The sequence below is a fragment of the Bufo gargarizans genome, chromosome 1, assembly GCF_014858855.1.
Source record: "Bufo gargarizans isolate SCDJY-AF-19 chromosome 1, ASM1485885v1, whole genome shotgun sequence".
NCBI lineage: Eukaryota > Metazoa > Chordata > Amphibia > Anura > Bufonidae > Bufo > Bufo gargarizans.
Window position 1 is genome coordinate 638,479,548 of NC_058080.1, and position 20,842 is coordinate 638,500,389.

Here is a 20,842-nt window from a genome sequence, read left to right on the forward strand (position 1 = left end):
TGAGGTAGCATTGTCTCAAGGGTGAAATAATCGTGTTAGAAAGAACATTACCCAATAAATAAGAAAAAAATGATTATGGTATGACTGGAAACTTGATTTGATGTAATGCACATTCATTATTAAGTATTTGTAACTGTTTTTGGGATTTTTTGATACATTCATTTTTTTATGTGAGCATATAGGGGGTCATTTATTAAATTGAAATACACCTAAATTAGGCATATTTATGGCGCAGATTGCACCGCAAAATTAATTTGTGCCACAATCTGAGACTTTTCCCCACTCACGCCAGGTCTAAAAAAGTGGGCATCGCGTAGGCGGACTGTCTCATTTACCATTTTCTATGCCTGCTTTAGGCATAGAAAATGGTCTGAATGTAAGACAGCAAGGAAGCTCTCTTACATTTAGAAGCGACGGCGAATCCGCTGAATTATGAAGAGGCTGGCGCCTCTACATAACGGCAACGGATCCACTGCCAGTGCAGGGCAATTAAGATTTCTATATTCGGTCATCCAAAATGGACTTTCTAAAATCGACATGGAACTTTAATAAATATCAAACTTTCAGCGTCTACTTTGAAGTAAATGTGTATATATACAGATGTAGCAGAGGTAACACTCACACTCTTAACTCAAATTTCTTAACTCATTGTGTTATCTTGAAACAAAAGCCATTGAAAAGCAATTGCTTAACACATTTAGTTGCATTTAGTTTAGATAACACGTCTCATAAAGCATGAGTGTTAACCCTGCTACATCCGTACTGTATACCGGGGACTGTATAATGGTGCCTTGCAGTGCTGGGGTCCTAGGTTCGAATCTGACCAAGGAGAGCATCTGCATTGAGTTTGTATGTTCTTCCACTGTTTGCATGGGTTTCCTCCGGGTTCTCCGGTTTCCTCCTACACTCCAAGGACATACTGATAGGGACCTTAAATTGTGATCTCCACTGGGGACCGCCCGATGCTACTGTCTGTAAAGTGCTGTGGAATATAGTAGTGCTATATAAGTGAGTAAAATAAATAATTATTTTGTTAGTGTCTCACCAGTGGATTTCCACATTGATGAAGGTACAGTAAACATAATGATCTTACCTCAGTGAGTTATCACATTACCCAAAGCAGCACTAAATTGTCAAATTAAACCCTGTTATACTTGTATTAGTAACCTGCACCGAAAATTTTATTTTCATTTATCCCATTTACTTTAGTAAAATATCATCTGTATGGCAGATAACATTTGATACAATAGCATGTATGTTTGTCCCTGCAGATCTTCCTCCTTGTGGTCTGGAATTTTGAGATGTACATGATCCCATTGGCATTGTTGCTGTTATTGGCTTGGAACTATTTCTTGATTGTATCAGGAAAAGATAACAGGACACAGGATATGGTGAGTGATACTTATCACATCTTCTTCAGAAAACTTAATCATGGCCAGTGTTTGTCTTGGATTGAACAGATTTTATATGCAGAAATTGATGTAGATGAAAGTCTACAATAAGCTGTGCTTTTCGGAGCAGTCAGAAACAGTATCCTATATTGTCCATCTGATAGAAATGTTTAGTGTAGAGGCCCTTTTACATGAGCCGAGGTTTGAGACAGTTATTGGGAATGAATATGCTCATTCCCAATAACTGCCCAGTGTAAATGTGCTGCTGATCATCCAAGGAACAAGGAATATGCTTGTTTATTGGATGGCCCAATCGTTTCCAACCGGAAAAGGGTCCGGTGTCAATCATCTCTAGGAATAGGATAAAATAGACTTGTGCTGGCGCTGCTGACTCGGTGGAGTGCATGACGTGGGTTACTATTGAAAGCACATTTATTAATTATGTACAAACCTCCATGTTTCGGGACTAGACCAGTCCCTTCTCGAGGCCTGAGGAAAAGACTGGTCTAGTCCCAAAATGCGTAGCTTTGTACACAATCAATACATGTCCTTGCAACAGTAACCAATGTCATGGGTTCCACTGAGTCAGCGATGCCAGCACAAGTCCTTTTTATGTTACTCCCAGGTATGACACTCCGGACCCTTTTCCCGTTGGACAGCACTCTGTATTTATTCAGTCCTTTGACTTGTTGGGCATCCTGCTAAACCAGACTAGGTGAGGGGCATTATTCCCCTTCCATTCACCTCTTTGTCTTCAGGCGCTGGTCTATGTACACTCCTCTATGCAGCACATAAGAAATCAGCTCGCCCGAGATGGCAGTGATCAGCAACGAAGGATTCATTTCCAGTCTTTGCCCTGTTCTAGCCCACGTCAATGGGCCCTTAAGCTGGCCATAGATATTAGTGTAGATCATTGGCAGATCTAGCCTTTTTGATAGCATCTGCTGTTAATCTTAGGGTGGCCATACACACTAGATGAACTTCAACCCGACCCTACAATATTGGTGGCTGACCAGCATGCCCAGTCCTGTGTGCTCATGGGAGAAAAACTCCTGCTGATCATGCATGTTTTCTCAATCGGGAGAGTTGAATAAGCTCTGATAGAGAGTTGAATAAGCCCCATCAGAACAATGGATCTTCTTCTCTTCTCATCACTTATTTAGGTGAAACTCTGGGTTCCTCCAGCTTTTGTCTTATGTGCATGGGTATCTTTATATTAATAATCATCCAACAGCTCTGATTCTTCTATTAACATGTTCACCACTAGAGACCTCAGCAAAGACAGTAGCAAGCACCCACAGTTCTAATATTTGTGGCCTGTTTTGAGGATAGGTCATCAGTATGCTGAAACAGGAAAAAACTTTTTAATGCTAAATGTGAAGATCATCTTTATTCTGATTACCCATATTATTAAGTAATCTCTTTCTGATATTACAATGTAATTTACATAAGATTTGGACAGACAGAGATCGAGAGATAAGATAGATATAAAATTAAACGAAGGGTATGGACTTTATTAAAGGGATTATCCAAGACCTATAATGTCCCCCCCATATGCCCGAGCCCCCCACACAGATTGTGCTTACCTCACTCCCCGGCGTTGCTTCTGACAGCGGCACGGCCGCAGCTGCATCTCCCCGTTGCGCAGATGAAAACATCCGGGATGTTGGGCCAATCGCGGGTGATGCTAGAGAGGCTCGTTCCCATGGCCTGCTATTGGCTGCCCCCAATGCCGGATGTTTTCATCCACGCGACGGGAAGATGCAGTGGCGGCCATGCTGGCATCAGAAGCGACGTGGGTGCCGGGGAATGGGGTAAGTACAATCTCTGTGAGGGGCCTGGGCATGTGGAGGGGCATTATAGTTCTTGAATAACCCCTTTAACTTTTACATAATCTTAGAGTACTGCCTCTTTTTTAAGTCTTTTAATTGTTTTCTCAGTACTATGAAAATGAAAATACAAAAATGAAATCCCATGTCTTGTACTTCTGTAGCAGTGGTCTCAGAAAGTTCTCAATGGGAGAGCAAACTAATATCAGTTTATGACTACTTCACAGGATAGGGTTTATCTGCAAGGCAATCCTCATTAGAATAGCAGATGGAGGACTAGAATGACAGACAAAAAATTACGTCAAGAAAATCATCCCATTTTAATAAAAAATATTTCCGGAAGTGTTCTCTTATATGTGCAAACACTTGCTGGAAGGGTCCTTTTAATTTGGAAATAAATGTCCTACTCTTTGCCTTAGAAACTCAGGGAACCAACCTTTTTGTATCTCATACAGTAGAAATAAATGTGTTCTGCTGCTCTCAGTCAGCCTTGTTCACATTTTTTTAAGTCGATCCTCAGTCTGGGCACATATTTTAATTATTTGCAGTAGCATCATGATACAGCAGAGCAGTATTGTATAGTGCCAAAAATAGAGACATCTTAATATCTTTGCTGGCTGCTCAGTTAGTTACCCACAGGCATAAAATGGATAACAGTCACAGATAGTTCTGATTGCAGCAGTGCTAGAGATTTTATTAGATGGGAGCATATGGCAGAATGCTGGAGTAACTGTCCTCTAATTTACAGTCTCTGCTCTCTGGCCGTGTGCACACTATACAGCGACCCAATATTGTAAATATTCCTGATGACCTTATACATGCTGCCGAAGGTTCTGTAAGATTTTCCTGACATGATTGTGCCATACACATACTGATCTGATAGACTCTAATTGTACGGGCTCCAGTGTAAAATCCAAGAGGACACCCAAATTATGATACATCAATCATAGTACTGGCTTATTAATAAGGGGAGGAGGGCTCGTTTGTACCCCCTGAGGTTACAGGTGTTTGAGTATGACTGCAACCTCTGCACCCCTATAATTCCACCCCTGCATTGCAGCATTTTTATTTTTGTCCCTTTGAACCTGAAGAAAACAATTTTTTTTATGTTTTCAGTTGAATGCTGTGGGCAACTTAGCAAAATGCTATATACGTTTTGTTGGAAACAGATTCAGCATAACTTCTACGTGAAAATACCTGCTTTTTATGTGCTTAGATGGAAGCGTCCTTGCTCAGCTAAGGGTGGGTTCACATCACATTTTCCCCATCCTTGTGACATATACTTTGGAAAAAAAAGGATACAAAAGTGCAGCACACCACGCTCTTGTATCCTGTAGAGTCAAGTAAAAAAAAAAGCATATACGTTAACGTACATGTTTGTTTAGTTTTTTTTACAATGGAGCTCTATGGTTTACGGATGCAACTGTATGGCGTCAGTCTGAGCCATTTGTTTAATGTATACGTTTTTTGTATACATAAAACGGGTGAGAAAAATGTGATGCAAACCCGGCCGAATTGGAGCTGCTGTGGGAGCAGGAAATTGTCAGGACCGGGCCAAATGCCTGGCGCTGTCAGTCTAGTGACAGGTGGGTGCATTGTCACCTGCAGGGATAGCCCCCCTATAGGTGATTAAGTCTTGCTGATCAGAATCGATTAGCTCATCCCTTTCCCATCTACAAAATTTGTGTAAGGAGAATATTTACATCTACAGTATGTACGGGTTTCTCTTCATATGGCTGTGGTCTAACCAAAAAGTAAACTATATAATGAATAAGGAGAAATAGAAAGACACAAATACAGTACTGTAAAAATGTGCCCTTAGTAACCGGCAGCCCTTTTCTGGACTTAAAGGGGTTGTCTCACTTCAGCAAATGCATTTATCGTATAGAGAAAGTTAATACAAGGCACTAACTAATGTATTGTTACTATCCATATTGCTTTGCTGGCTGGATTCACTTTTCCATCTCATTATACACTGCCTGTTTCCATGGTTACAGACCACCCTGCAATCCAGCAGCGGTGGTCGCCCTTGCACACTATAAGAAAAAGCATTGGCCTCTATGGTGACGGAAACCACTGGAGTGCACATAGGCCGGCGCTTTTTCCTATAGTGTGAAAGCACGACCAGTGTATAATGTGATGGAAAAATGAATCCAGCCAGCGAAGGAGACAATATGGATAATAACAATACATTAGTAAGTGCCTTAATTTAAGTTTGTCTACATGATAAATGCCATTGCTGAAGTGAGACAAAGGATATAGGATTAAACATATTACAATGGGGGAATATATATACAAATATGAAAAGGGCAACGATTTCTAGCAATTTTAGGATAATCTACTTTAACATTATCCATAGAATATACATGACCCCATTATTGCTAAGATTTACAAGGAACGAAAGTCAAACTGCTGGAAATGTAGAGAAGAGGCTGCTGACTATATGCACTTGATATGGAGCTGTTTAAAAATGCAAGCTTTTTGGAGAGAGGTTTTTGGTCTCCTAAGTGTAGAGTCCCTAGTATCCCTCCCATTTAAACCGGAAGTGGCTGTCCTGGGTTGTATCCCATTATTAATCAGGGAAAAAATGAAAAAAGGATCTGGATAAGAGGCCTTAGGCCTCTTTCACACGGGCGTCATTTTTTTTGCCTGGATAAGATGCGGGTGCGTTGCGGGAAAATGCGCGATTTTTCAGCGCGAGTCCAAAACATTGTAATACGTTATGCACGCGCGTGAGAAAAATCGGCATGTTTGGTACCCAAACCCGAGTTTGGATTAGGTGTTCTGTAGATTTTATTATTTTCCCTTATAACATGGTTATAAGGGAAAATAATAGCATCCTTAATACAGAATGCATAGTACAATAGCGCTGGAGGGGTTAAAAAAAATAAAAAATTATTTAACTCACCTTAATCCACTTGTTCGCACAGCCCAGCTTCTCTTCTGTCTTTTTTCTTCAGGACCTGGGTAAAGGACCTGTGGTGACATCACTGCGCTCATCACATGGTCCATCACATGATCTTTTACCATGGTGATGGATCATGTGACGGGCCATGTGATGAGCTCAGTGACGTCATCACAGGTCCTTTACCCAGGTCTTGAAGAAAGAATACAGAAGAGAAGCCGGGCTGCACAAATAAGTGGATTAAGGCGAGTTAAATTATTATTTTTTTTAACCTGTCCAGCCCTATTGTACTATGCATTCTGTATTTAGAATGCTATTATTTTTCCTTATAACCATGTTATAAGGGAAAATAATAAAGATCGGGTCCCCATCCCGATCATCTCCTAGCAACCGTGCGTGAAAATCGCACCGCATCCGCACTTGCTTGCGGATGCTTGTGATTTTCACACAGTCCTATTCACTTCTATGGGGCCTGCGTTGTGTGAAAAACGCACAAAATAGAGCATGCTGCGATTTTTACGCAACGCACAAGTAATGCGTGAAAATCACCGCTCATGTGCACAGCCCCATAGAAATGAATGGGTCCGGATTCAGTGCGGGTGCAATGCGTTCAACTCACGCATTGCACCCGCGTGGAAAACTCGCCCGTGTGAAAGGGGCCTTATGGTGGCAAGAGTCATTATTGCAAGGGAGTGGGGTGCCAAAAGAGTACCCAATATTATCGAGTGGAAAAATCTATTGGTAAAGATCGAGAAGTTTGAGGAATATGCAACAAGTAGTGCAATCAGTATTATCATTTGTGTCGACTGCCACAGAAGGGCAATAATTTGTATAATATGTTGAAATTTCAATGGCATATCCCAAATAAAAAAGTCAATCAGCCCAAAAAAAAAAAAAAAAGTTGTTTTCTATGAATAAAAAAATCCCAGTTTCTGATGGAATAGAAGCTTATCAATTATTTTGATTCTTAACAGTTCCTTCTGCAATCAGTCTGCCTGTCAGGCATTAAAGGCATCTTTACACTGCTAGATTTAGCAGACAATTGCCCGGAAGAGAGCGTTCCGTCCCAGCAATCTCTTGCTCATCAGTGAAGGATACCGCAGCACCTACATGCAGGGATCTCCTCCACAGTATGGGGAGGACCCATGGTTATTGCCATCAATCGTTTCCATCCAGAATCATTGTTTGACGGCAGCTTAGAGTATATAGACGGCATGAGACAGCAAACGATGATTTAGGTGACCGCACAAACAATCGTATTACCCCATGAATGAGCGTTTTGCTCGTTCATTGGGTAATCGGCGGCACCTAGACACCGGCAGATCATCACTAATGAGTGTTCCCACAAACGCTCATTAGCGATTATCTGGCCAGTGTAAAGGAGCTTTAAGAGAATTTTTTATTTATTGTGATAAAGAAGAATTTTAATTATAGATATAGCTATAATAATTGGAAAGAAGATGTGTCATCTCACTAGGATATGCCATTAAAATCAGATAGGTGCAAGTCCATCTCCAGATGGGCCCCCGAAAGTGAAGGAGAGCACATGCACTGTGTGGTTTCCATTAATTTCTATGGTAGTTCTGAAAATAGTGACTACACTCCGTTATTTTTGAAAGTCCCATAAAAATGAATGGAGAGAGAACCACGCAAGCGTGATCACAACTTTGTTGACTTCTGTGGGATCGCCGGAGATAGCTTGGCTATTTTTCGCAGTCCCTTAGAAATGAATAGAGGACGGCTGCCCATGAGCAGCTGCTTTCTGCTCACTTCAGTGTTCCCTTTTTGGATATAGCTGTGGGTCCCAGAGGTGAGACCCACCCCTGTCTAAAATTGGTGGCATATCCTAGCGCAGTGATGGCGAACCTTTTACAGACCGAGTGCCCAAACTGTGAGACTACTCCTTTAGCTGGCCGTATATGGCCATACACTTTAGATATTGAAAGCTATTGACTGCCTCCCCAGAAAACCAAAGGATCAATCATCTGCTCGACAATTCTGTGATTCCACAGAATTATTTGATGTGTCCAACTAGCTTAAAAGCACTTGTAACCTCTCCTGACATATCTGGTTAAGTTACTACTGGCATTCTCCATGTAATAACTATTCTGGGGCACTTATTCCTCTGACATATGTTGTGCCATTCCTTTATTATTCCTGCTAGAAGTTATGAATCAATTACTGGACGTCTGCATTGTAGGTCCAGATGGGAGTTACCAGTTGGGGATATGTCCCAGCACAGTCTGACACTATGCAATCAGTGCTGCCAGTGTCAGACTGTGTAGGGACACCCTCCCAACTGGTAATACCCATCTCGAACCTTCATTGCTAACTGCTAGTAATTTATCATACCTTCTATCAGGAAGAATAAAGGAATGGCACAACACAGAGTCATAAGAATTGTAATTACACAGGGAACACGGATAGTTGATAAAACAGACAAGTCAGGAGAGGTTACAGATCCTCTTTAAAGGAAAAGGATAACTACATATGACTGTCAAATATTGGCAAGATTTTTTTTTTTTTTTACTCCAATCAATATTCAGTCTCATTTTGGATCTGTGTGACAAATAACCGGAAATGAGTGTGGTCCTATGTGACATACTGGTAATAGAGATTTTTTTTAATGGTTATTTTGTTGGCACAGCAGCGTCTTACATGGATCTTTCTAGGTTATAACCTCATCATAAACGACATAGCATTTTGTTAGAAGTTACAAAAAAATCCCGTCTATCTCTTAACAAACTCTCTCAGTCAAACGAGTGAGTCTAATGGCATCTGGCAACCAGATCACCCCTTGGTACATAGAAGGGTATCTATCTATTTGCTGCAGTAGAAAAGATGAGCCCATGCTGCAGCAACGCAAATCTGGAGGCTCATACACGGGATAATTTTCATAAATCAGAAGTGAAACATGAAAATGTCAACTTAATCAAGCATTTAAATTTTATTAATCAGGCCTAATTTTTATGAGTGCAAATAATCGCTGAAGCTGGACAAATTTGTTCTAGACTGCATAAGAAACATAATTTTAATATTTAATGGGCTGATGAATTTAAATGGAGAATTATCTTTATGAAACATGGTCCTTATAATTTGCCATTAAATGAGAAATGAAAAAATCAACATAAATCTTACATAAAGGTTGCTTAACTAAGTGTTGGTGCCATAAATATTACAAGTGTATTAGGCACTAATTTAGCCATCAGACTGCAGACTACATAAAGGGAAAGGGAAGGACTTGTATTTTCATTTTATTGCATGTAAATCTCACTGAACACTTAGGGACAAGACTATCACAGACAGTAGTCTAGGTATGTATAAATCCAGTATAGAGGTAAAGCGGGGGTGTTGCTCATAATAACCAACAAACTTATCAACCTGTCTTAGGCTCCACTCACAGGAGTGATATGGCTTCTGTTCTTAAAGAGGTTTTCAACTACCTAGATATTGATGACCTATGCTCTGGATAGGACATCAATCACATTGGTGGAGGTCTGACCCCTGGCACCCCCACGATCAGCTGTTTGAAGAGAAGGCGAGTGCCGCACCAGCGCTGCCTCCTCTTCATTGTTTACCTGCTTGCCGTTGCATCTGCAGCGGTGAGCAGGTGTAATTACACCCAAGCCTCCCCATTCATTTCAATACACTTGTATAGAAGTGATCTGTACCATTGAAATGAATAGGAAGGCTTGGGTGTAATTACACCTGCTCACCGCTGCAGATGCAACGGCAAGCAGGTAAACAATAAAGAGGAGGAAGCGCTGGCACGGCACTCGCCTTCTCTTCGAACAGCTGATCGGTGGGGGTGCCGGGTATCGGACCCCAGCCGATCTGATATTGATGACCTATCCTGAGGACAACCCCTTTAAGTTAGGAATGGTTATAAACAGATAAAGAAGATTCTAACAAAGCCAAATCCACCAATATTGTTTTAGTTAGCCAGGGACAGCTATAGCATCTCTACAAGGAGAAGACTCCACTAAACATATTATTATATCTCAGCTTCAAGGCGCCCTGTGCATATCTCTAAGTAGCATATTGTCACCACTGTGTGGCATCTCCCCTTCTTCTTACAACACTCAACAGACATCTAGGGACCGAGGAGACCAGTTCCTCAAGTTTAGAAATAAGAATGCTCTCCCATTCTTGTCTAATACAGGCCTCTAACTGTTCAATCGTCTTGGGCCTTCTTTGTTGCACCTTCCTCTTTATGATGCGCCAAATGTTCTCTATAGGTGAAAGATCTGGACTGCAGACTGGCCATTTCAGTACCCGGATCCTTCTCCTACGCAGCCATGATGTTGTGATTGATGCAGAATATGGTCTGGCATTATCTTGTTGAAAAATGCAGGGTCTTCCCTGAAAGAGATGACGTCTGGATGGGAGCATATGTTGTTCTAGAACCTGAATATATTTTTCTGCATTGATGGTGCCTTTCCAGACATGCAAGCTGCCCATGCCACACGCACTCATGCAACCCCATACCATCAGAGATGCAGGCTTCTGAACTGAGCGTTGATAACAACTTGGGTTGTCCTTGTCCTCTTTGGTCCGGATGACATGGCGTCCCAGATTTCCAAAAATAACTTCAAATCGTGACTCGTCTGACCACAGAACAGTCTTCCATTTTGCCACACTCCATTTTAAATGATCCCTGGCCCAGTGAAAACGCCTGAGCTTGTGGATCTTGCTTAGAAATGGCTTCTTCTTTGCACTGTAGAGTTTCAGCTGGCAACGGCGGATGGCACGGTGGATTGTGTTCACTGACAATGGTTTCTGGAAGTATTCCTGAGCCCATTCTGTGATTTCCTTTACAGTAGCATTCCTGTTTGTGGTGCAGTGTCGTTTAAGGGCCCGGAGATCACAGGCATCCAGTATGGTTTTACGGCCTTGACCCTTACGCACAGAGATTGTTCCAGATTCTCTGAATCTTCGGATGATGTTATACACAGTTGATGATGATAGGTGCAAAGTCTTTGCAATTTTTCGCTGGGTAACACCTTTCTGATATTGCTCCACTATCTTTCTGCGCAACATTGTGGGAATTGGTGATCCTCTACCCATCTTGGCTTCTGAGAGACACTGCCACTCTGAGAAGCTCTTTTTATACCCAATCATGTTGCCAATTGACCTAATTAGTGTTAATTGGTCTTCCAGCTCTTCGTTATGCTCAAATTTACTTTTTCCAGCCTCTTATTGCTACTTGTCCCAACTTTTTGGGGATTTGTTGACACAGTGAAAATTTGAATCAATGTATTTTTCCTTTAAAATGATACATTTACTCTGATTAAACGTTTGATCTGTCATCTACGTTCTATTACAAATAAAATATTGACATTTGCCATCTCCACATCATTGCATTCAGTTTTTATTCACAATTTGTTTAGTGTCCCAACTTTTTGGGAATCCGGTTTGTAATACTTCCTGTGGCTATGGAATAAATATCTGGTCACAAGCCCCTCATTGAACCCTAGAGAGAAGGGGGTATTAGAGGATATGCCATAAATGCAGAATTTTCACATATAGAATCGATGATCAGAACTGGCTACATACAGATCTTGTTGTGGTGGTAAAAAGCATAGCAAATCATGTGAAATACGTAGGCAGCTAAGGAACATGCACTGTACTTATGAGCTTCTATTCCGTCAGTGTCATAGTTACAGTTGGTATAATTTCATATCACACATTATAAATCTAGGGGAAATCAGACTCATATTGGTCATATATTGTTAACCCATTACAGTATTTCCTGCTTTCTGGCATATGACATAAGGCATAATATGTGAGACGCAACCAGTACCCAAAGGGTATAACACATTAACAAGCCGCATAGTTAACATTAAACTGTACAAAAAAAAAGAAATCCCCTTAACAAGCCAAGTGTATAACAGTGATCTGCCACCTGGGACCTAATTTCATTTCTGCCATTAAGTGCTCGTCATCAGCCATCCAGAAAGCTTAATAAGGACGTCCATTATCAAAAGATCTGCCACTGTTCTCATTGGGCACACGTCCCTGTGGAAATGCTACTCCAGAGCCTAGTCAAGCCTCTTCAATTCTTTCGCAACAGAATGAGTTAGCAATGACCCCACTGCCTACGCTGCGACAATTAAACAATAACAAAGCCGTATCCGCAGAATGAGATGCAGAGGGGGGTGGATTCTGTGACAGGCGACAATACCTAAAATGGCATCCAATATCTTTGTCTAATAAGCCTGATGACCTTCTTCTCTTTTACACTGAACACAATTGGCATTTCTATAAATTAAAATTGTGCCGCACATTACTCATGCTCTGTTGCGGAGACTTGCAGCCGGGGTGTTGGGACTCAGCCCCCGTATAGAATATAAAAGAGTATTGTCATAGTTTCTTTTGTTATCATTTTCATTATTTAGACTGCAGAATGTTCTTTTATCTAACATGTACAAGGCTGTTACACATACATAGATAAAATATATACTATATATATATATATATATATATATCACTAATTGTATCAGAAATAGTTATTATTTGGTGAGTGAGGCTTTAGGCACATTGGCTTTCATGGCTCCATTAAAGGGGTTGTCCCACGATTTTTTTTTGGCAGTTTTCAAACCAGCACCTGGATCTGAATACTTTTGTAATTGCATGTAATTTAAAAATTTTGCATAGCCACTGAGTTATTCAATAAAATGTATCTGTATAGCGCCACCTGCTGTTTGTTCTTTTTCCTATTGGTATATTCTGCTCACTGAGTTTGCCACACATGCTCAGTTTCATCCTTCAACTGCCTCCTGAGCTGTGATAGGTAGAGCTGAGACACGCCCCCTGAGCTGCAGCAGAAAAGACACTCCCCTTGAGCTGTCAGCTTGATATAAATCTAGCAGAGCAATGAATGAGGAGATCTCTAGATCCATGTGAGGTACAGGGCTGGTTCTAGATTTCATAGGAAGACACTGTCATGTACTACATGATGCCTGATTTTCATTTTTTACATTAGTCATGGGATAACCTCTTTAAAGAGGTTGTCTGGGCTTTTACTATTGATGACCTATCCTTAGGATAGACATTCAGTTAATAGATAACGGCAGCATTATTCTCCATTAAGTCTTTATTAGTTGTTATTCCATGATATGAGTACAAAATGACCCATATCCTTAGGATAGGTCATCAATATAATATCAGTTGTATGAGGACCATAGAATGCAGCAGCGGACAGGAGGAGTGAAGGGAGACAGAACGTGCACACTGCGTGCGCCCTCTCCTCATACAGCTGATCGGGGGGGGGGGGTGTCTGATATTGATGACATACTGAGGTTAGGACATCAATAGCAAAAGCCCGGACAACCCCTTTAAAGGGGCTTTCCCATGACTAATAAAAAAAATACAAATCAGACATCACATAGGACATGACAATCTCTTTCTAACAAAGCTAGAACCAGCCCTGTACCTGACATGGATCCAGAGATCTCCCCATTCATTGCTCTGCTAGACTTAAATCAAGCTGACAACTCAGGAGGAGTGTCTTATCTGCTGAAGCTCAGTGGGACATGTCCATGCTCTCCCTATCCCAGCTCAGGAGGCAGTTGAAGGATGAAACTGAGCATGTGCGGCCTTCTCAGTGAGCAGGACAAAGAAAACAGCAGGTGATGTTATACAGATAGTAAGGCTGTTAACAGCCTGCATTTGTGGGAGGGGCGTCTGGCTATTTATCCCCCTACCTGCCGCTCAGCCAGGCGCCCGAGCCTCACGCTTCCTGAGGCATCACGCTCCGTTCCTCTCTGACCCGAGACCTCCCTTCCGGTTCTGCACCCACGCACCGCCGGAGTCTGAAATCTTCGCTCTCTCCTCCGGTCTTCAGGTAATCGAGGCGCAGCTGGCGCCGTCCCAGCTGTGCATCACGTCTGGGCTCATGCCCCCTGGTGGTTCAAATTAAGTGCCGCTCTCCCCAGTGCCGCTCAGTGCCGATCGCTGGATTCCGGCTGCAGGGCCGGCAAGCTGCGTCCCGGTCCACTATTTTCCAGTCACGTGCTGAGCAACTGGGGTGCTGAGGAGCTTCACTTGGGAAGTCAGTGTCGTCCTCACATTTTCGCCACCCACACACCCTCTCATCTTTTGTTTGATGTCAGCTCAAGTGATTCAGGCGTTGTTCTGGCTCTGTGATGCGGGCTGCACGCCCACTGGGGGGGGGGGGCGCAGTTTTATAAAAAAAAAAAAAAAAAGAAGAGGGGTTGATAATAAAATTCTTAGGGGGGGGAGGAACGATTCTTCACAATCACACCGCCTTCATCTCTGCATCAGCATCACATTGCCAGAATTTGCGCCGTGAAGTTGGTGATACATTACTGTTCAATTCAGCAGTTTTATCTCACGCTGCTTCCGTCTCCATCACTTGTCTCTGGATCGCCCAGGTTGTCAGTGTCCCTGGATCGCCCAGGTTGTCAGTATTCCTGGATCGCCCAGGTTGTCAGTGTCCCTGGATCGCCCAGGTTGTCAGTGTCCCTGGATCGCCCAGGTTGTCAGTGTCCCTGGATCGCCCAGGTTGTCAGTGTCCCTGGATCGCCCAGGTTGTCAGTGTCCCTGGATCGCCCAGGTTGTCAGTGTCCCTGGATCGCCAAGGTTGTCAGTGTCCCTGGATCGCCCAGGTTGTCAGTGTTCCTGGATCGCCCAGGTTGTCAGTGTCCCTGGATCGCCCAGGGTGTCAGTGTCCCTGGATCGCCCAGGTTGTCAGTGTCCCTGGATCGCCCAGGTTGTCAGCGTTCCTAGATCGCCCAGGTGGTCAGCGTCCCTGGATCGCCCAGGTGGTCAGCGTCCCTGGATCGCCCAGGTGGTCAGCATCCCTGGATCGCCCAGGTGGTCAGCGTCCCTGGATCGCCCAGGTGGTCAGCGTCCCTGGATCGCCCAGGTGGTCAGCGTCCCTGGATCGCCCAGGTGGTCAGCGTCCCTGGATCGCCCAGGTTGTCAGCGTCCCTGGATCGCCCAGGTTGTCAGCGTCCCTGGATCGCCCAGGTTGTCAGCGTCCCTGGATCGCCCAGGTTGTCAGCGTCCCTGGATCGCCCAGGTTGTCAGCGTCCCTGGATCGCCCAGGTTCTGTCTTCGTTTTCTAAAGCCACCCTTCGGGGTATTCAAAAGGAGGGGAAAGGGTCCGTGAGCCATAGGCAACCTGTGTCCGGTAAATTGTTCAGGGATCTTTCTTCGTCATTGGATGGTAATCCTTTTGGGCCCTTCACTAGCCTGATTTTGAAAGCGGCCATGTATCTCACCTTTTATGGATTCCTCCGGCCCGGTGGGGTTCTGGCGGGTCCAAATCGCCCTAACCATCCTTTGAAGCAACTTCTGTTATGGGGCCAGGGCCATTACACTCCCCTGCTACCTTCCACCTAAACCATTCAGACGGGACCCCCTTCCGAGGTTAAATTCTATCCCACGTTGAACGATTGGTGCCCAGTTCAGGTGCTGCATCAACTGCTAGCCCTCATCCAAGGTTCATCACCAGATAGCCCGCTCCTGCCACGCGCAGGCAAGCCTCTCAGCTCCTCTCAGTTTATATCTTTCATCCTGTGCCCTCGCCCAGGGTCTAGGCTATGACCCCAAGGTAATTTCGGGCCACTCATGTCGCATAGGGGCAGCCTCCGCTGCTTCTCGGCATCAGGTGCCAGCTCATGTCATCCGGTCCATGGGGCGGTGGCGGTCCTCCTGCTTTACCAGGTATATACCCAATCCTCAAGTAGAGATATCTCGTGCCTTTCGATCACTGGCTTTGTAGTTTGCAATAAAGTGTTGTACCTAACTGATGTTCTTTGCCCCCTTTTTTCACTGGTGTACCCGCGCCCGTGGCTTCCGGCATAATTCAGCCACTATGTTCAGGGCAGGTTTCTCTGCGTGCGCCGACGTTGTCCTAGCCCTGACCATAAATAGTAAGGCTGTTAACAGCCTGCATTTGTGGGAGGGGCGTCTGGCTATTTATCCCCCTACCTGCCGCTCAGCCAGGCGCCCGAGCCTCACGCCCCTCCCTCCCGCCCTTTTTCTCAAAGCTCCCTTCAGGTATGCCCCCTTTTTTCACTGGTGTACCCGCGCCCGTGGCTCCCGGCATAATTCAGCCACTATGTTCAGGGCAGGTTTCTCTGCGTGCGCCGACGTTGTCCTAGCCCTGACCATAAATACATTTTATGGAATAACTCAGTGGCTATGCTACATTGTTAATTACATGCAATGACAAAAGTATTCAGATGCAGGTGCTGGTTTGAAAACTGCAGAAAATTTTTCATGGGACAACCCCTTTAAGGTCTTAGTCTTACATTCCATCATAAGTTCTAGATAAAATTGTGCAGCATGCTACACTTGTTCAATAGAAGGGTGGACACCATGATGGAAACCTGACAGATGACACAAGAAATAAAATAGACCCGCACCTCCAAACAATATGTAATAAAGTGCAGTTGAACATTACCAGGGCTGACATGCATACTATATGTAGTATCACAAGCTCTCCAAGTGCAAAGACACATGCAAACACTGGAAACATGGAAACATTTTTGATCAAAATTGTGTCGGACCTAGGGTTGGGCAATAAACCAGCATTAACGATATACCGCGGTATTAAGAAATGGCGATATAGTAATATAGCCATTTCTTAAATACCGCAGTATTTTAGTGACATCATAGGGGCAGTCGCACATCACACTTCTGAATGCCTCTAAAACATCCGTCGCACATTACAGCCGGCACAGTGGAGAAGGAGAGAGCTGCCACTGTGCCACCAATGAGAAGATACGGTAATAGTATGGAGGAGGGGAGGGGCTGTGGCCACTGTGCCACCAATGAGAATTACCCTCAATTCAAATATAGACTGCGGGTGCCGGCTGTATCATATGCCCGTTCTCAATGACAGGAAGCAGTGATCCCGCGAACCGAGGCAATTTACCCCTCAAATGCGGCACCTGAGGGGCTAATTGGCACGGTTTCGGCGGGATCCCTGTCATTGAGGCTGAGTGCCAGCTGTGTGATATGGCTAGCGCCCGCAGTCTATATTTGTAATATGAGGTTAATTACATTTATTGGTGGCGCAGTGCACCCCCCCATACCCCAGTATTATAAATTATAATCATTGGTGGTGCAGTGCACCCAAGCTCCCCAGTATTATAATCATTGGTGGCGGTGGTCACAGGGTCCCCTCCCCTCTTCATTGGTGGTGCAGTGGCAGCTTCTGATCGGAGCCCCAGCAGTGAAATCTCAGGGCTCTGATCGGTTACCATGGCAGCCAGGATGCTACTGAAACCCTGGCTGCCATGGTAATCTCCCTGCTGCCGTGTGCACAAAGCACAGGGCAGCAGGGACAGTGTGAAGTCCTATGCACCCTAATACATCTCTATTAGGGTGAATAGGACAAGGGATGAAAAGATCCCAGATTCTAGCCCTATAAGGGGCTCACTGCGAGACCCCAGTATTATGACTTATTCCACCTCTTTCAAAAGTGTCTACAGCCTGATGTGCTGAGTCCCACAGCTGTGCTGGATAGACTATTGGCTGATATGTTCTGGAGGGCTCTGCTACCCCCTCTCCAGCACTGGATCGGCCAGGTGTCTCCTGGCAATGCCCTGGAAATGGTGGACCTGGTGGAGCGCTAAGAGGCTACTAAGAATCTTACAGGGGGTTCTTTTGGGAGGAAGGCAGTCAAACCCCGTAAATCTTCATCCCAGACCCTGCGACTTGTACCAACCAAACCCACCCGGGATGTACCCCTATGAACCTGGCTCTGATAGTCTGCTGTCAACAGCCTGGCCATGAAAGAGCTGACTGTCCACATCAGGTGGAACCCATGGATACTAACTATGGCTACCATCAGTCACATTATATGCCAGGAAGCTCTGTGCAGCAGGTACCCCAGAAACTCTAAACCACTTGTGCCAGGTAGAAGTGGGAGACACTCCAGCGAAGGCTCTGCTGGACTCATGGAGTCTGGTGTCCCTAGTAAGGGCTCCCCTGGTACGGTCCATGGAGTATACTGGCCGGAAAGACGGGGTCATATGCATCCATGGAGACTTAAAAAACTATCCCACCGCCCTGGTGTCTCTAACCACATCGTCCGGCAGGTGGACTCATGAAGTGGCAGTTGCCACAAATATACACTACGAACTTATAATAGGGAAAGACTTCCTGGGCTTCCCAGCACTGTGGCCTGCTTCGAGAGTGACTGATACCTATGAGATGGGACAATCCCAGCAGAGTGGCCTGGCTCCAGGGGGAGGCCAGAACCCTAAGAACCCGAGGCCGAAGAGCCAGCGGTAGGGGTGACCGCCACTTCGGTGGAAGAGGGGGGGGACAACCCCACTGAATGTAATGGTGGGAAATAAGAGGACTTGCCACCGGGGCCTGAGCTGGCCGACCTTAATGTCTCTGGGGATAATTTTGGTACGGCACAACACCGAGACCCAACCCTATCCTGAGCTTGGGGAAATGTATTAATAGTAGATGGTGAACTACAACAACCAGAGTCGGTGTTTACCCATTTTGTGGTTCATCAGGATATGTTGTATAGAGTAAACCAACTGCGGGGTGAACATATTAAACAGTTAGTGGTGCCCGAGGCCTATTGCAAACTCGTGTTAGAGTTAGCCCACCAACTGGAAATGCAGAAAATACAGGACCGGATACTACACCAGTTTTACTGGCCCAGTGTGTTTAGAGAGGTGGATTAATTCTGTAAGTCTTGCCTGACTTGCCAGGCAACTAGCCCCCAGCAGCTTTTCTGCAGTCCCTTGGTACCTCTCCCGATCATCGAAGTACCGTTTGAGCGAACCGTGATGGACCTCGTAGGCCCAGTCCTGAAGTCCACTAGAGGACACCAACACATCCTGATCATCCTAGATTACGCCACTCGGTACCCAGAGGCAGTGCCACTGCGACATACATCGGCTAAACTAATATCTAAGGAGCTAATGGAAATGTTCTCCCAAGTGGGGCTACCTAAAGAGGTTCTGACTGACCAGGGGACCCCTTTTATGTCTAATGTCATGAGGGAACTCTGTAAGTTGCTGCATATCAAAGAGTTACGACCGTCCGTTTACCATCTGCAAATGGACGGTCTGGTTGAAAGGTTTAATAAAACATTAAAAACCATGTTAAAAAGAGTGGTGTCTAAAGATGGGAAGGACTGGGACCTTCTTCTGCCCTATCTCATGTTTGCTGTCTGAGAGGTGCCCCAGGCCTCTACTGGGTTCTTGCCCTTCAAATTGCTATATGGCAGACATCCTCGCAGTTTGTTGGACGTAGCCAAAGAGGCGTGGGAACAGCAACCCACTCCACATAAAAGTGTCCTTGAGTATGTTACCAAGATGCAACAGCAGATATAGACCATTTCGCCTCTTGTCAGGGAGCATATGGAGGTCGCTCAGCGAGCCCAGAGTCGGATCTATAATCAGCAGGCTAAATCCGGAGCAGGTGTACCATGTGAATCTACTCAAGCCATAGAAAGATAGGGAAACCTGTACTGAAGACAGCCCGCGGCGAGGTTTTCTAGGGGAAGCTGTTTCGGCCCCCCTCTGTCTGAAGCAAGGGAAGCGGCTGCCTCAGTAAGAATTGCTGACAGCCTCTCCTGTAAGCAGGCTCAGGAGGCCAGGGAGTTTATTATCCGGAACACAAATGTGTTTTCAGATCTCCCTGGACGCACTTCCCCAATTCAGCATGACATTGTCAATGAGCCTGAGGCGAAAGTCCGGCTAAAACCATACCGGGTACCCGAGGCTCGGCGACAAGCCATCTCAGAGGAAGTGCAGATGATGCTGAGGCTAGACGTCATTGAGGACTCTAAAAGTGAGTGGGCTAGTTCTATAGTGCTAATACCCAAACCGGACAGCCCTGAAGGGCTGTATCAGTACAACGTCTTATGGACATTGTGCTGCGTCCACATGGTCGGTATACTTATGCTTACCTGAACGATATTGTCATCCACAGTACCGACTGGGAAAGTCACCTACCCAAAGTGCAGGCTGTAGTGGACTCCCTTCAGAAGGCGGAACTAACCGCTAACCCCAAAAAATGTGCGATAGGATTAGAGGAGACTAAATACCTGGGATACGTCATTGGGCGCATAGTGATCAAACCTCAAGTAAACAAAATAGGGTCGATGAGAAATTGGCCCCGACCTGTCACCACTAAACAAGTAAAGTCATTCCTAGGAATGATAGTCTATTTATTACATGAAATTTATTCCCCACTTTGCTACTGTAGCCACGCCATTGACAGGGTTATTGAAGGGACGCAACAAGCGATGGTTCACTGGAATGACCGGGCGGAAGAGGCTTTCTCTGCTTTGAAGTCAGCCCTGTGTGAGTCCCCTGGTTTTGGTGACCACCGACTTCAAGCGGGAATTCATAGTACAGACAGATGCCTCCGAAGTAGCATCCCATTGTCTTCCTAAGCCACAAGCTCACCCCATCCGAGACCAGGTACAGTATAGTGGAGACAGAGTGCCTGGCTATCAAGTGGGCACTCGAGTCTCCCCGCTATTATTTGTTGGGGAGAACATTCCGCATGGTGACTGAGCACTCCCCACTCAAGTGGATGAGCCAGGCCAAAGAGAGAAATGCCCAAGTCACCAGGTGGTTCTTGTCCTTACAAAACTTTAAGTTCTCTGTAGAACACAGAGCAGGCCGGTTGCAGGGAAACACTGGTAAGAGACGGTTTTTATGTGTCAGCAGCAGTTGCTGTTTGACACCTTAATACTTAGTATT

The 20,842-nt window shown here is 44.9% G+C and overlaps 1 protein-coding gene across 2 annotated transcripts in view; it reads left to right on the forward strand.

Annotated features, from left to right (window-relative positions):
- MCTP1 (multiple C2 and transmembrane domain containing 1) overlaps positions 1-20,842 on the forward strand; it is a 1,090,031-nt gene that overhangs the window by 909,032 nt on the left and 160,157 nt on the right. For both annotated transcript variants that reach the window (XM_044276001.1, XM_044276002.1), the window contains exon 17: positions 1,272-1,391. In XM_044276001.1, the coding sequence (XP_044131936.1) occupies positions 1,272-1,391 (120 nt within the window). The remainder of the gene's footprint in view (positions 1-1,271; positions 1,392-20,842) is intronic.